Genomic DNA, 14,422 nt, shown 5'->3' with positions numbered 1-14,422 from the left:
GAGAAATAGGAGTCGAGCAGCGGGTCTCAGCAAGCACAATAAAGCCGGGAATGAAAAATGTCACCCTCTTACAGGATTCTGAAAGAATTTAGGTGCCGGGTGTCCTATCCTCTTCCCGTCCCCAGCCCCCAGCCCGGACTCCAGAGAGCTGCGGGGCTAGAAGAATAAAGTCCTCGTAGAAGGTGGAAACAAGTGCAAGCGCATCTCCTAACGATGATCTCGGGGGGGGGGGGGGGGGGGGGCACCGCATTTGCCGGGTACTCGACATCATCTCCGCGATAACGGGGGGCAAGGAGGGGCGGGATGTGGTGGTGTGCGGGGGGGTGGGGGGAGTTACTCTGAACCTTGAGTCCTTGCACTTTCCTCCCCCGGGGGGTGGGGCCCGCCCTGCCCGGGGCAGCTACGGACCACGCTGCGCTGCCCTCGGGGACTGCCCAGGAGGAAGCCGGCCCGCCACAGCCCCTCTGCCTTCCACCGGGGGTCCGGCAGGAGGGGCAGCCCGCGCGGCCCCGTCCGGCCCCAGCGGCTCCGGTTCTGCCGCGGGGTCCGGGAAGGTCCCGGGCAGGGAGCAGCCGCAGCGCAACTCGGAGAGCGTCCCCCGCCCACGGCCCGGCCCGGCGCGGCTCACCCTCCGGTCTCGGCGCCCGAGTCCACGCAGTCATCCTCCTCGCCACCGCCCGTTTTGGGGTCCATGGCGCGCTCCCCGCCGCGCTCGGCTGGCGGGCGCCGGCGTGACCCGGGGCGAGCTCCCTGTGGGCCGCCCCGCCCGGCCCCGCCTAGCCCAGCCCGGCCCGAGCTGGCTGGGCTCACTGCGAGCGTCTCGCGGCTCCGGGCTCCGGGAAACAACTCGGGCGCCAGCCGCGCTCCGCAGCCCCGCGCCGCGCCCTCTCCTGGCGGCGCCCGGCCGCGCACTGGCTGCCGCTCCCCGCCCGGCCCCGCCCCTCGCCGCTCGGCCGTGTGAGCGTGTGCGTGTGCGCGCGGGGGTGCGCCCGCGTGTGTGCGGGTGAGCGGGGGCACGTGCGCGCGCAAGAGGGTGGGTGCACGGGGCGTGTGCGCGCGCGCGTGCCGGCGAGCGAGGGGGTGGGCGCGCGCGCGAGAGGGTGTGTGCCCGGGGTGTGAGCGTGTGCGCGAGCCTGTGCCAGCTCGTGTTTTGCGCTTCCGTGTGTGGTTTGAGTGCAGGAGCGGGCGAGGCGTGTGAAGTCGCGTGCCCCTTGTTGTGTGATGTGGGTGGTTGGGTGAGGTAGATGTTTGTAGGTGCGCGCTTGCGACCGCGGGTGGTGTGTGAGTGTGTGTGTGTGTGTATGTGTGCGCGCGCGCGTAGGAGTCGCCCCTCCCGCTGGGGCCCACAGCCCCAGAATTCTGCGTCCCCGGGATTGCCCAAAGGTGCCTGAGCCCCGTAGCTGGGAGCAGCACCGAGGAATAACCCGACCCCGACCGCACCGCGAAAGCAAGGAGGGATCTGGTTCACTACTGGGACCAATTGGAACACCTAGGTGTTTTCGTATAGTTTCCTGAGAATTGCCAACACTGAATTCATTATCGCCTTTCGTAGCGCAGGTCTGAGTGGCTTCCCGCCACCCCACGACACTTACAATCTGTGTCATGCATTCTTTTGCTATTTTTAAAAAATGCCTTTAAAAATAAAGACCATTGGATGTACCTGCAGGGGTTGTTGCAGTAAGGATATGATAATGGATGTTTGTAAAGGACCCCCATCAGCGCTTTGGGGGGAGGTAATGATCACTCTTGGAGGGGCACACCTCTCCCTAGTAGGTAGTGTGAGGCTGAAAGGAAACTCGAGGGGAGGCGGGATGAAAACAATTCGGATTTCATTCTGACAGCCCTCTCCAAGGCACTCATTTTTACTTTCTTCTGTGTTAAGGCCAAGTTATTTAACTTCTTTGAGCCTTAATTTACTTATCTAAAAGATGGGGCTATTGATATCTATTTTAGAGCCTGTTGTGAGTTTAATGAGAACACGCATGTAAAAATACTTAGCATCTATCCTGATAATGTCAAGTACTACTCACCGGCAGCTATTGTTACATTGAAAGCATGAGCTAGCTACATTTCCAATCCTAACTTGCAAAACAGTGATAAGCTATATCTTGAAGAGGAATATAATTTCTTTCCTCCCTCCTTCTCCCCTCTCTTCTGTTCTTCCTTCCTCACCTACCTAAATATCACTCTTTTTAATTTGTATCTTAATTAAATTACACAAAAGAGAAATCCAATTAATAAAAGAATACAAGTGCAACCTCATATCAAGAAAACGAGCACAGGTAAACATGCCAACGCCAAATCTTAACTGAATTATCTTTACTGAACATAAAATTCCTTGCATGGAAAACAGAAATGGGTGTATTATACTCAATTTGTGCTCATTAGCTGGAAGAAAGAAGAGTGCCAGTACTTTAGGGGAAACTCCCCTCACCCCACCCTATGTACTGACTTTTAAAAGAAAATTCTCACATGAGGCAAAATTACACTGTGTGAGGAGTACCTGAGTGGCTCAGTTGGCGTTTGACTTCTAATTTTCAGCCCAGGTCAGGATCTCTTGGTTCGTGAGACTGAGCGCTGCATTGGGCTCTGTGCCGCCAGCATGGAGCCTGCTTGGGATCCTCTCTCTCCCTCTCTCTGCCCCTCCTCCACTTGTTCTCTCTCTCTCTCTCTCTCAAAATAAATAAACTTAAAAAAATTACACTGTGTAAGTGATCTGCCCAATGCCATTAATAACCATTTTCAATGTATCAATTCATTCAATAACTATTTAAATATCAGACAAGAGGGTGAATTCTGGATACAGAAATAAAAGAAAATGGGAACAGATAGGACACCTGCCATCATGGGGTTTATAATCCAGAGGGGGAGACTAATTAAATTCCATATGTTAATATAAAACACACAAATGGAGAAAAACACTCCAAGGAGAATGGTGTGTCCTGAGAGAGAGAGAACACAATTTAAGTTGGGGTGTCAAGGAAAGCTCTCTCAGGAAGGGATATTTTAGCCCTCCTCTGCCTCAGGCCCTTTGCACTTGCTGTTCCTTCTCCCTGGAATACTTTTTCCCAGATTTTCTGCAAGATTCCTGCCACGTGTCCTTCAGGACTATGTTCAGATGGCCCTTTCCTTGGAGAACACTTCCTAGCTAAACCTGAATCACAGTATCTCCTTATCCTGCTAGTCTTTCTTAAAGCTCTACCAGCCATGGGCGTATGAGAGATTTATTTACTAATTAGCTGCTCTTCCCTCCCCTACCCTCTGAATGCCAGCTCCATGAGAGCAGGGACTCTGTTTAGTTCACTGCCACATCCCCAATATCTGGAGCAATGAATATGTGTCAGTGAATGAAAGGGAAACAGTCCCAGGGTGGAGGCAGGAGTGAGGAGAGCTTTCCAGGTAGAGACCCGGGGGTGTGAGGCAGGCGGGGGCGCTAAGCATTCAGTTAGAGTGGAGGAAAGCTGGGTGATGAGAGGAACACCAAATGGCAAAGGCAGGGAGGCATTTCAACGTAAACACGACATCCCCGGGAGGTCAACAGACCATCATAGCCTACGTGCAAAGTAGAAGGACAAATTGTGTCAACGCAACCAGATCTAAAAAATGGATAAAACGGACAGAATGTGTAAGTAACAGACATTCTACCATGTTATTATCCTTAGAGCTGTGAGGAAACCTACTTGGTCAGTTCTGTGTGGGGACGATTCATTTTTGTCCCCAATGCCACCTCATTTAGTCGTCAGTAAAGGTCGGTGAGGTACGTTCAGTTTTTCATCCTACAGTCGAGGAAACTAAACCTCAGCAAGTCTAGGCGCCTTGCCCCAGGCCACCCGTGGGGAGCAGAGGAGCAGGGTGCCCATTTAGTGTGGACGGAACCTACGTCACCTAACTGGAAGGCCGACCGGTAGGCCAGGCACAGCCTCGAAGGATGGCAGGAGAAAAGGGCGGAGGAGAAAGGGTGAACTAAGTACAGCCCCAAGAAGGAAGGCCATGGAAAATGGGTGCTCCTTGAATTACTTCCGTTTTCCTCCGATATCTCGAAAAAGGTCAGACCAGGCCAAAACCCCGGGCTGCCCCTCAACATGATGCACTGATTCAGGCCCCCTCAACCACGGGGGCCGCAAGTGCTGCTTATCATTGGCACAAGGGCTCATGGTAACTCAGTGATGCATTTGTTATCGGGAAGAGAGGTTTGAACGGTAATTGTGGTCCCTCTGAGCAGCTGTGTCTCAGTTACAGGAGGGCTCCCACGTCAGTCCTCGGGTCTTAGGAGCCTCATTTGGTTTATTTGGTACAAGAGTCGCCAGCAGGTAATCAGCATGAGGACCTTATGGCAACCACACAGGGGGTGTCTTGCCCGTCACCTGTACATGGTTCCCGGGCTCTACTTCCAGTCACTGAGCATCGATGGCTTTAGTCCTGAGGCGCAATGCCCTCCTCCCTCCCCCCTGTAAGATGGGGGCAGGGGAGTATCCGTGGTCTTCTGAAGGTGGTGTGCCTGCTGCCTGAAAGACATCAAGTCTGTCTGAGGATGGTGTCATAGGCCAGGAAATGTAAACCCTGGGTTCTGGACCTGAACGTCATGTCACTAGAAGAGAGGGTGCCTCGCAACTGTTTTAAAAGCTCTTCCTGCATCCCAGGCATTGTGCCAGGGGGCTTTACATACACGATCTCTTTAATCCTCACAAAATTCTCGTGAGGCTTCCTTCGTCCTTAAACTAGGGCTGTTGGTGTCAATCTCGCAGGAGACTTGAAGCCCTCTAGAAATTGCGAAGCATACCAACACAAGATATCCCTGATTTTTTAATGACTCTCTCTCAGACAAATTGAACAGCATTCTCATGTTGTATTTTACCTATAATGCCCATTTCAGTCTCTGTTGATGCTGTTGCCTGTGTCGGTGTGTTAGAAAATAAGGCCACTGATCCATTTATTTATTGGGCACTCACGGTGTGCCAGGCAATGGCTGGATGCCAGGGACAGGATGGAGAACGAGCCAGAGGCGGGGCCTGGCCTAATGGAGCTTTCGAGGTCAGGAGAGGGCAGTTTATCAGGTTCCGGGCCCCCAGGGCAGAGCTGGTTTCCTACCAAGCCTAGCCTCCCTTAGAGGGCCCCTCAGAGCCCCACAGTGCTCCCGACAGGTGCACGGTGCTGTTGTCACTAGAGTGGGACCGGAATATCAAAGCCCTTAACCAGAGGCGGGGGGGGGGGGGGGGGGGGGGGGGGAAACCTCAAACTAATCTGATGGTAAGTAAGAGCATCAATTTTACTGATGGAAGACACAGATTAGTAATTAACAAGGTCACAAGTAATTGGGAGGGGCTGAGGGTTTGGAACAACCAGAAGATAAGTAGCTTTAAGAATAAGAACTTGAAGCAATACAGATTGAGAAAGATAAACATTTAAATCTCCTGGGCATGGGATTTGCCTGGGTTTAAGTTTCAGTTTGGAGGGAAGCTGGGCCACACCTTCTGTGAGTGTAAACCTTCTGGACCATTTGCTGTGAGGCCAGCCCAGATCTAAGATAAGCTCTTGAAATGAAATACTAGTTTAGGTTATCCAGAAGCAAATAGAACGGGAAGATACGTTGGTTTGGGAAGTTTTGCTCATTCTTATTTATTTATTTAGTTATTTAGTTAAAGAGAAAGAGAGTGAGCAGGGGAGAGGGGCAGAGGGAAAGAGAGAGAGAATCTCAAGCAGGATCCATGATCAGCGTGGAGCCTGAAGTGGAGCTCAGTCCCACGACCCTGGGATCATGACCTGAGTCAAGGTCAAGAGTCAGACGCTCAGCTGACTGAACCACGCAGGCACCCTATTCACTTTTATTTAATACCTTATTTATAAACCACATGTTCCAGAAGCAAACATTTCAGGTTAAAGAGAGATATGGCATGGGGAGGGGGGGGGGGTGGAAATCTCTTTCTTCCAAGTCTCCAGAAGAGTTTGTCTGATGTGAAAAATAAATATTATGATCATGACAAGAAAAATTATCAACTATTGACAAATCTACTTAGACAAAGAAAGCCACTAGCCTTACATGCAAGCATAAGGGGACCAGATGGCCAAGGGATAAAGGAAACTAAAGATAAACCGGTTGAGTTGGAAAATAATCTCATTCAAGTATAAATGACTCGGCTTGGATAAGGGACAGCAGAGACAGTGGTCTGGCCTGGGAGGCTTCTTAAGACTCTGAGCCTACAGTTCCCGGTGTGAGCTCTGGAGTTTAAGGTCAGACACCCCACGGTATACCCACGGTTACCCCTCCAACCGCCAGGGGTGGCCGAAAAGTGAGACAGGGTGGGGAAAGACCTCTGGAAAAGTGCTGTGGAAATTCAAAAGTACAATGAAACCCGGGACTCAGGACACTGAGGATAGCCACACCTCCTGGGAATTATGGCCAGGTCACCCATTCGTCATCATACTAATGATCTAGACTTGGAAAGGTTGGCTGTCTGTCCTCTTGACATTTTGACACTTTCCTTCAGTGACCCAATCTTCCACAGCTCTGACCGCCTGCATTAATATGCTAGACCTGTCAGGGTCACCTGAGTGGCTCATTCTGTTGAGCGTCTGACTTTGGCTCAGGTCATGATCCCACGGTTCATGAGTTAAAGCCCCACATCAGCCTCTCTGCAGTCAGCACAGAGCCCGATTCGGATCCTCTGTCCCCCTCTCTCTCTGCCCCTCCCCTGCTCACACACTCTCTCTCAAAAAGAAATAAAAACATTAAAAAAATCTGCTAGAACTGTTATAATAAAGTACCACAGACCAAGTGGCTTAAAGAACAGGAATTTCTTACAGTTCTGGAGGCTACAAGACCCAGATCACAGTGGTGATGAGTTCGGTTTTTCCAGAGGTCTCTCTCGTTGGCTTGCACATGGCCACCTTCTCTCTGTGCCCTCACATGGTCATTCTTCTGTGCACGCACATTCCTGTGTCTCTTTCTGTGTCCAAATTTCCTCTTTTTATAAGGACACTTGTCTGATTGGATTAAGGTCTACCCTAATGGCCTCATTTTAACTGAATTATTTCTCTAAAGACCTTATTTCTAAATATAGTCACATTCTGGGGTGCTGGGGGTTAGGCTTCGGTCTATGGATTAGAAGGCACACAATTGAGCGCATCACACTACCTTTGAAGGAGTCTCATGTAGGACGCAGGATAGTCTGTATAATGGGTAAGACTGAGTTTTGATGCTGGCCAGACCGCCCAAGTTTAAACTGTCCCTCCATCACTTGCTACGTTTGTGATCTGGGGCAAGTAAGCTCTCTAAGGGACAGATCCCTTGCTTGTATCTCGGGCATACTTAGGGCTTTGGGAGGATGGAGAAGCTACCTCGCAGAGCTTGTGCCTGGTGTGTGAGAAGCATTGGGCGTTATCATCTTGCTCTACAGTCAGGTTCCAAATCCGTATCTCTCTTTGTGAGCTCTCTTGGGTTCCATGTATGACCATCCAAATGCTCTTGACTCTCTCCACGCAAATGCCATGCACTCACTCACTCCTCAAAATGATACTGACTTGGGGATCCCGTAGGATCTGGTCCACATAAGAGAGAGAGAGATCCTGCCTTTGAATCTTGACAGTCATTAGTGGGAGATCCAGGCAAGTAAAGCCTAATCCTCAACACGATGTAACGAACGTTATGACAGACGTGTGTGCGGTTCAGTCTAGAAACACGTACAAAATGCCGTTAGAGCCAGTGGACGTGAGCGAACAATACATCCTGAGCAGCGTGGGAGGGGCGGGGGAAGGAGGGTGAAGTGACAGGGAAAGGTTTCACAGACTAGAAGATGTAGGTTGATTAAGCAGGTGGTGTGGATTCAGGAGTGCCCTTGTGATGAGCACCGGGTGATGTATGGAAGTGTGAATCACTATATTCTACACCTGAAACTAATATAACACTGTTTATTAGTTTATATATATTAATGTTGATGATTGATTTATTAACTACCTGGAATTAAAATAAAAACTTTAAAATAGAATAAACTTTCTTCCGTAAAAAAACAAAAAGAAAAAGATGTTTGTTGAGATTGAAGGAAGGAATAGAGTTCACAGACAGACAGGGGAAGGGCAGAAACCTTGCTTCTCTGAGGCTCCCTTCCCACTCCCTGGACCCCACTTCTGAGGAGTGGACATTACAGACATCTTGGTTCCTCCCCTGGTCCAACAAGGACCCTAGTATTTGCCCACATTCATCCTTTCCACCCCAACCCTGCCTTCATTTTCCACCTGGTCCAAATGCAATTGGCAATTCCCAGATGCAAATCTATGACCGCCAGTTCCAACCTTCCCACTTTCGTTTCTGTCTCCCGGTCTGTTCCTTAGCCTCACAAAGACTTCTATTTGCACATCTTTAAGTGAAACCACCCTGAAATGGGTCCGGATAGATCTGCTTCTATCGCCCGACAGCACAGCACTTAACTTTCATCACTACCGCCTGACTCATGGAATACAGGCAAACACGTCGACGTGACACTTGTCTTTCCAGCGTCATTTCTGTCTCTACCTTCTTTCTACTCCCTGTGATGAATCTTTCCTGGTCCATCAACTGCTCTGTATCAGGTACAGCACTGGGCATTGTGAACACACACATGGGGCACAACCCATGCCTTTAAGCCGCTACCAGCTGTATCCAAGAATTAAAAAGGAACTAGACAGTTGGGAAACCATGTGATAACCTTTCTCAAATCCAAAGCCAGGCTGAGGGAGCTCTCCTTACCTCTTTGACCTCCCAGACCTTTTATGTAACACCTATTGGTGTACTCACCTTGTTCCCTTATTTTATTTATTTTATTTTATTTTATTTATTTATTTTTTTCCAGAACTATGTCTGGACCCCTGGAGACTTCTGTGAGATATGTTTACAAGTATCATGAACCACAGAATGAGAAGATTGCTCTATTTTTTGGGGTGCCTGGGGTTGTTGAGCAAAGCTCAGGCTCAGGCAACCACTGTCCTGGGTAGACCAGTAGACAATGCCCTGACCAGACCGGCTGTCCTCAGCATGGCAAGGACAAGATCAACTGACAGTATCTTTGGGATTCCCTGACACTGGCAATGATGCTACTTGCTCTGGTAATGTGGTCATTGTTTTTTTTATAGTCTAAGAAACTGACCTTGTCAACACCCACAATGACTACCTTCAAAATATAGTCTTTCCACTTAAGGCTTCTATCCCCTCTAGCCTTCTCAGAAATTGTTCTCTATTGCTTGCTCCTTCTATCTGCGGTCTCTTCAACCTCTCATGGGTCTCTCCACTGACATTGAAATACACTCATCTGTCTCATGTTGAAAAAGAGAAAGACCAGGGCACCTGGGTGGCTCAGGCAGCTACGTGGCTGACTCAGTCTCAGCTCAGGTCTTGATCTTAGGGTTATGAGTTAAAGCCTATGTTGGGTCCCATCCTGGGTGTGAAGCCTACTTAAAAAAAGGAAGGAAGGAAGAGAAAGAAAGAAAGAAAGAAAAGGAAAGAGAAAATCCCCATCCTGTTTAGCCTGTTTACCGCCATGTTTTCTCTCATCAACTGCCACTTCTCACACAGCACATTTTCGGAAAGCATTATCTCTGTTTACAACCCCTGTTTCCTTTCTACTCTAGGTAGGTTTTCGTTTCCCTAGACACTGTTAACTTGTCGTTTCTTCTTGGACAGACTCTTCCCTTGGTATCACACTCCCTAATTTTCTTCCCACCCCTCTGATCACATCTGCTTTGTCTCCCACGCGGGCTTCCCCCTGGGTCTTCACCGAAGGTCTCATCTCTGTCCCTAGGCCCCCTTCTCCTCTTCCGTTGCATTCTCTCCCTTGGCCTATGGTTTCAGTTGGGACTTCTAACATGAATCTCCAGCTCTGACACCTCCTCCGTGCCTCAGGCCTGACCGCCTTACTATCTCTTTGGCATCTTTCTTTGAATGTTTCAAAAGCACTTCCAATTAAAGGTATACAAAACTTAGCTCATGATCACCTCCCCCACCCTCACCCCTGCCATGATGCTCCCATCCCTCATCCCGGTGAAGAGTACCAGCATGTATCCTACTCACCAGCCAGAGATCTAGGGGTCCTCCTTGAAAACTCTCTCTCCCTTAACTGCTTACCAATGCCTCACCAAGTCCTGTCGTTTCTGCTTGTTAGAGGTGCCCTGAAATCTTCGACTTGTCCCCAACTCCACTGCCATCATGTCAGTCCTTTCTTCCTCCTCTCTAGGCTAGCCTCCAAATGGCTCCGCACATCCATATCCCTCTGTCCCCATCGAGTCACCATACTCTTCCTGAAGGCCAAGTCTGGTGGTGTCACCGCCTCCACAGCCTAAAGGATTGTAATAGCTTCCTGTTGCTCTTAGGACAGAGACCAGAATGGTACCAAACCTCCAGTCACATGTCATCACAGCCACCCCTACCCCATTCTCTCTCCACTCTGTGCTCCAACCACACCGGCCTTCGTTACCTCCTCAGACGACCAACTGTGCTTCCTCTCCCAGCCTAGAGAATTTGCATACGCTGGTTTCTCTATCTGGAATACTCTTCCTGGCCCATCTTTACCTACTTGGTCATCATCAGATCACCTGTCAGTAATTATTTCCTTCCTGACTAGATGGATCTCCCTATTTATGCCTTCAGAGGGTCTTAACAAAGAGGTGATTTTGCATTTGGTTTGGTGGTTCCTTGATCATTCCCTTTTTCCACCTGTAAATTACGAGCTCCACGAAGACTAGGCTATTCTGCTCACCCCTGAACCTTCACGGTCTAAAACGGGGCTTCACACGTGGTGAGTGTTACTACCACAGATACTTCTGTGCCTAGCATTGGATACTGAGTCTGGCACACAGCAGGCATTCAGCAAATGTTGCTGAAAGGGTGACCGAACACAGGGGCTGTGAGTGTTCTAAGCCCTTGGAGGAAACCAGAAAATTCTCAAAGATGTTCACCTTGTTTTAGAAAAAGAGACTTACAGTTTTATTAAAGCATTCATCATGGGCAAGGCAGAATACATAACAGAGCAGACATGGTCCAAATAATTAAGTTTCATCCCACTGGGAGATTTACTTACTGGAAGAAGTCTGGAAAAAGGGTACCATGAGTGACAGTGGTTAATTCCCACAGCCTCTCAAGAGTTGACCCAAGTGACCTCTGGACTCTTCCAGGCGTGAGTAATGTAATGTGGAAAACATTACATTGTGAACTGGCTGTGCTTTGATGCCTTCACTGTTCCATGATGTTTTCCAGAATTCAAAGTATTATACGGAGTCATCTCGAGGTAAATTAGGTCATTTTCTTCCCATTCTATCTTTGGTTAGCGGTCTTCAACTGCAATGGTCGCTTTGACATGGCACCTAGGATTCTCACAGGGTAGAGGTTGCTAAGCACAGAGAACTGTTTGCCAGAGGTTGTAGAATCTTCTCTTCTGAAAGGGAAAGCAGCTCTTTTAAATACAAGGATTCCTTAGTTCCTCGGGGTCAGGTGAGATGTTCTCCCGCTGAAGGGGAGTGTATTGACCCCGTGAGTTCCCCAGGCCTCCCTCTGCATTATGATTCCATGATCCTATTAATGTTTGACAGAAGGGCAAGTCTAAATGTGCAATTCCATATAACCCTTGAGTTTTCTCCTGGGGATGAAATTGAATAGAAAATGGAATATATCATAGTGATGGGAATCTAGCCGTGTGCTTTGGAATAGTAACTAACTGCACAGCTTCATCACCTTGGAAACAAGCGAGGCCTGATATGGCAACCTCAGAGGGCGTGTGCGGCTGACTCAAAATTGATCTGGATTTGGCTTCACGGTGGGAGGAAACACATGTGATGGTTCATCTGTGAGTCTGGGAACATTGACAAATGGTGTTCTAAGTGATTTAAGAAACCAACAGTGCATTAACCCAAAAGATCAAGGCGCAACCCCCTGGTTTTATGCTAAAAGGAAGGGAATCTGGGTCAGTGTGCTGTGGAAAGTTTTGGGTTGTTTTGCACATGATGCTAAATATTGGGATGATTCATGGAAAAAAAAAAAGACTGTCACACATCTGCCCATTTCGTTTATATGATGCCAAACACTGAGATATTTGGAAACATTGAAATGTGTGACATCGCAGTGACCAACTTTCTGGATGAACAATTATGTGAGGGTTGTTTTTTTTGTTTTTTGTTTTTTTCAATTCCTTATTTTGGTGCTGCATAAATCATTTTTGAAAAGTTGCTTTATTATATGTAACTAGGATTTACATTGCATTTCAAAACATAACCTAGGGCTGTCCAGAGAGGTTTTTGTTATTGTTGTTGTTTCTTTTAATAAGTGTTTTCCAATCCTATCATAGAATTTTTCCCAACAGAAAGACTATAGAAACTTTTTGACCTCTCAGCAGCAGCCCACACAGGCAGCCACACCCTCCTCCCTGGAGCACTCCCTTTCCTTGATATCGTCCCCTGTTGGTTCTCTTCCCACATCTCTGAAAATTGCTTCTCAGATTCCTCTGCCAAATCCTACAGATCAATCTGACCTCCTGTATTAGAATCCGTCTTAATTTCTCTCTCTCTCTCTTCTCATTCTCCACTCATTACCTTGGTGACCCTATGCAAGCTCACAAATACGAGCACTATCAATATGCTGATGACTTCTAAATATGCATCTTTAAAAAGAAAGTTTGTTGACTTATTTTGAGAGAGAGAGCAGGGGAGCAGCAGAGGGAGAGGGAGAGAGAAACTCTTAAGCAGGCTCCGCCCTGTCGGCTTGGAGCCCCATGTGGGGCTCAAACTCAGGAACTGTGAGATCATGACCTGAGCCGAAATCAAGAGTCTGACACTCAACAGATTGAGCCACCCAGGTGCCCCCTAAATTTGCATCTTTGACCCATTTCTCCTAGCTGAGCTCCAACCTGAAGTTCAATTCCCTACCTGGTATTTTTCCTTCAGATACCTCAGAGATATGTCAAATGCAACATGTCCAAAACAGAAATTATGATCCTTCTCCACAAACCTGCTGCTTTTCTTAGTATACAATCCCACCATCCACCAGAAACCAGGGAATCATCTTTGGTACTTCCATCTGTCCCACCGTTCACATCCAATCATCATAAGTACACCTTGTCAATGTTTCTTGAATTGTCCCCTTTTCTTCATCTCCGATGGAAAGAACTCAGTCAACATTGTTGCTAATTAGATGATAGAAATCGCTCTCAACTGGCATCCCTGTACCCACTCCTGCCCTCTAACAATATATTCTCTACACCAGATAAAGAAGTTTTATAGAAATGCAAACCCAATCATGCTACTTCTCTGCTTAAATCCCTTCCATAATCTCCCAGCACCCTTAGGGGCAGAAGGAAGAGTGGGATTGCAGGACAAGACTACACACTATATCTTAAAAATGTTGAGCCTTGACATGTCTGTGGGATTCAGTTAGGGTTCCCCGGCAGATAGAGGCCATAGCAGGAGATGTAGCTATGGTAGTCGCTACAGGAACAAAGAACCAAATGGAGATGTTATAAAGGTAAACCAGGTGGATCCCCATCAGGGCTTACAAAATGGCAATCAAAATTGAACGTGGCCATGGCATTCTAGAAGCTTCAGAGGATGAAGAACTCTACTTTGCCAGTCCCCGCAGAACTAACCGGTGTTTTAGGGGCTGTTTTCTTTTTTTTTTTTTTTTTTTTTTTTTTTTTAACGTTTATTTATTTTTGAGACAGAGAGAGACAGAGCATGAACGGGGGAGGGTCAGAGAGAGAGGGAGACACAGAATCGGAAGCAGGCTCCAGGCTCTGAGCCATCAGCCCAGAGCCCGACGCGGGGCTCGAACTCACTGACCCGTGAGATCGTGACCTGAGCTGAAGTCGGAGGCTTAACCGACTGAGCCACCCAGGCGCCCCTGGGGGCTGTTTTCTATACATCTAACTCACAAGTGATTGATGTATGGCCAACACGTCAGTTCATTAATTTAGAGTGAGAAATAGGACCACTAAGTTCTCCCAAAGACTTAAGTTCACTGCTCAGTACGTTCTCTGTCTGAGAACAAATCAGTGTAAGACACATTATAATCAGAAGGCTGTTTGGTGAGTATAAAACCCATGATAGAGAAGTGAGGTTAATGATTCTTTTTGAACTGTTGGTCCAGAACAATCACATACAAGTTTCTAGGCACTGTTTGAGGCTGTGTCTTAAAGTGTTGTTTGTGCTTTTAGCTAAACTTGAGGTTAGGGTGAAAATAATGAAGCAGTTTCTGTCTATACATGAGAATTATTTTCTACAGATGGTTTTTGCTCCCTTATAAAAACAAAAAAGCAAACAACCAACCTAGAAGACACCAGGCTGCAGAAATGTTCTGCATTTAGACAGAAATATTTAGCTCAAAATATATCATAATTCAAAAGGTAACTTTGTACTCTCCACAGGAACCAGCTGGAAGAATGTTCTAATTTATTAAACTTTTTACCCTGAGGAA

At 47.9% G+C, this 14,422-nt stretch overlaps 1 protein-coding gene across 2 annotated transcripts in view; it reads right to left on the bottom strand.

Moving 5' to 3' along the window:
* The window catches only part of FAM124A (family with sequence similarity 124 member A), a 99,995-nt gene extending 99,074 nt beyond the window's left edge, over positions 1-921 (bottom strand). For both annotated transcript variants that reach the window (XM_078433957.2, XM_078433961.2), the window contains exon 1: positions 629-921. In XM_078433957.2, coding sequence (XP_078290083.2) covers positions 629-693 — 65 coding nt within the window. In that variant the 5' untranslated portion in view covers positions 694-921. The remainder of the gene's footprint in view (positions 1-628) is intronic.
* Positions 922-14,422: the final 13,501 nt, after the last annotated feature.

Source organism: Panthera onca, chromosome A1 (assembly GCF_046562875.1).
Source record: "Panthera onca isolate mPanOnc1 chromosome A1, mPanOnc1 haplotype 2, whole genome shotgun sequence".
Lineage (NCBI taxonomy): Eukaryota > Metazoa > Chordata > Mammalia > Carnivora > Felidae > Panthera > Panthera onca.
This window is presented reverse-complemented; position numbering and strand designations above follow the sequence as displayed.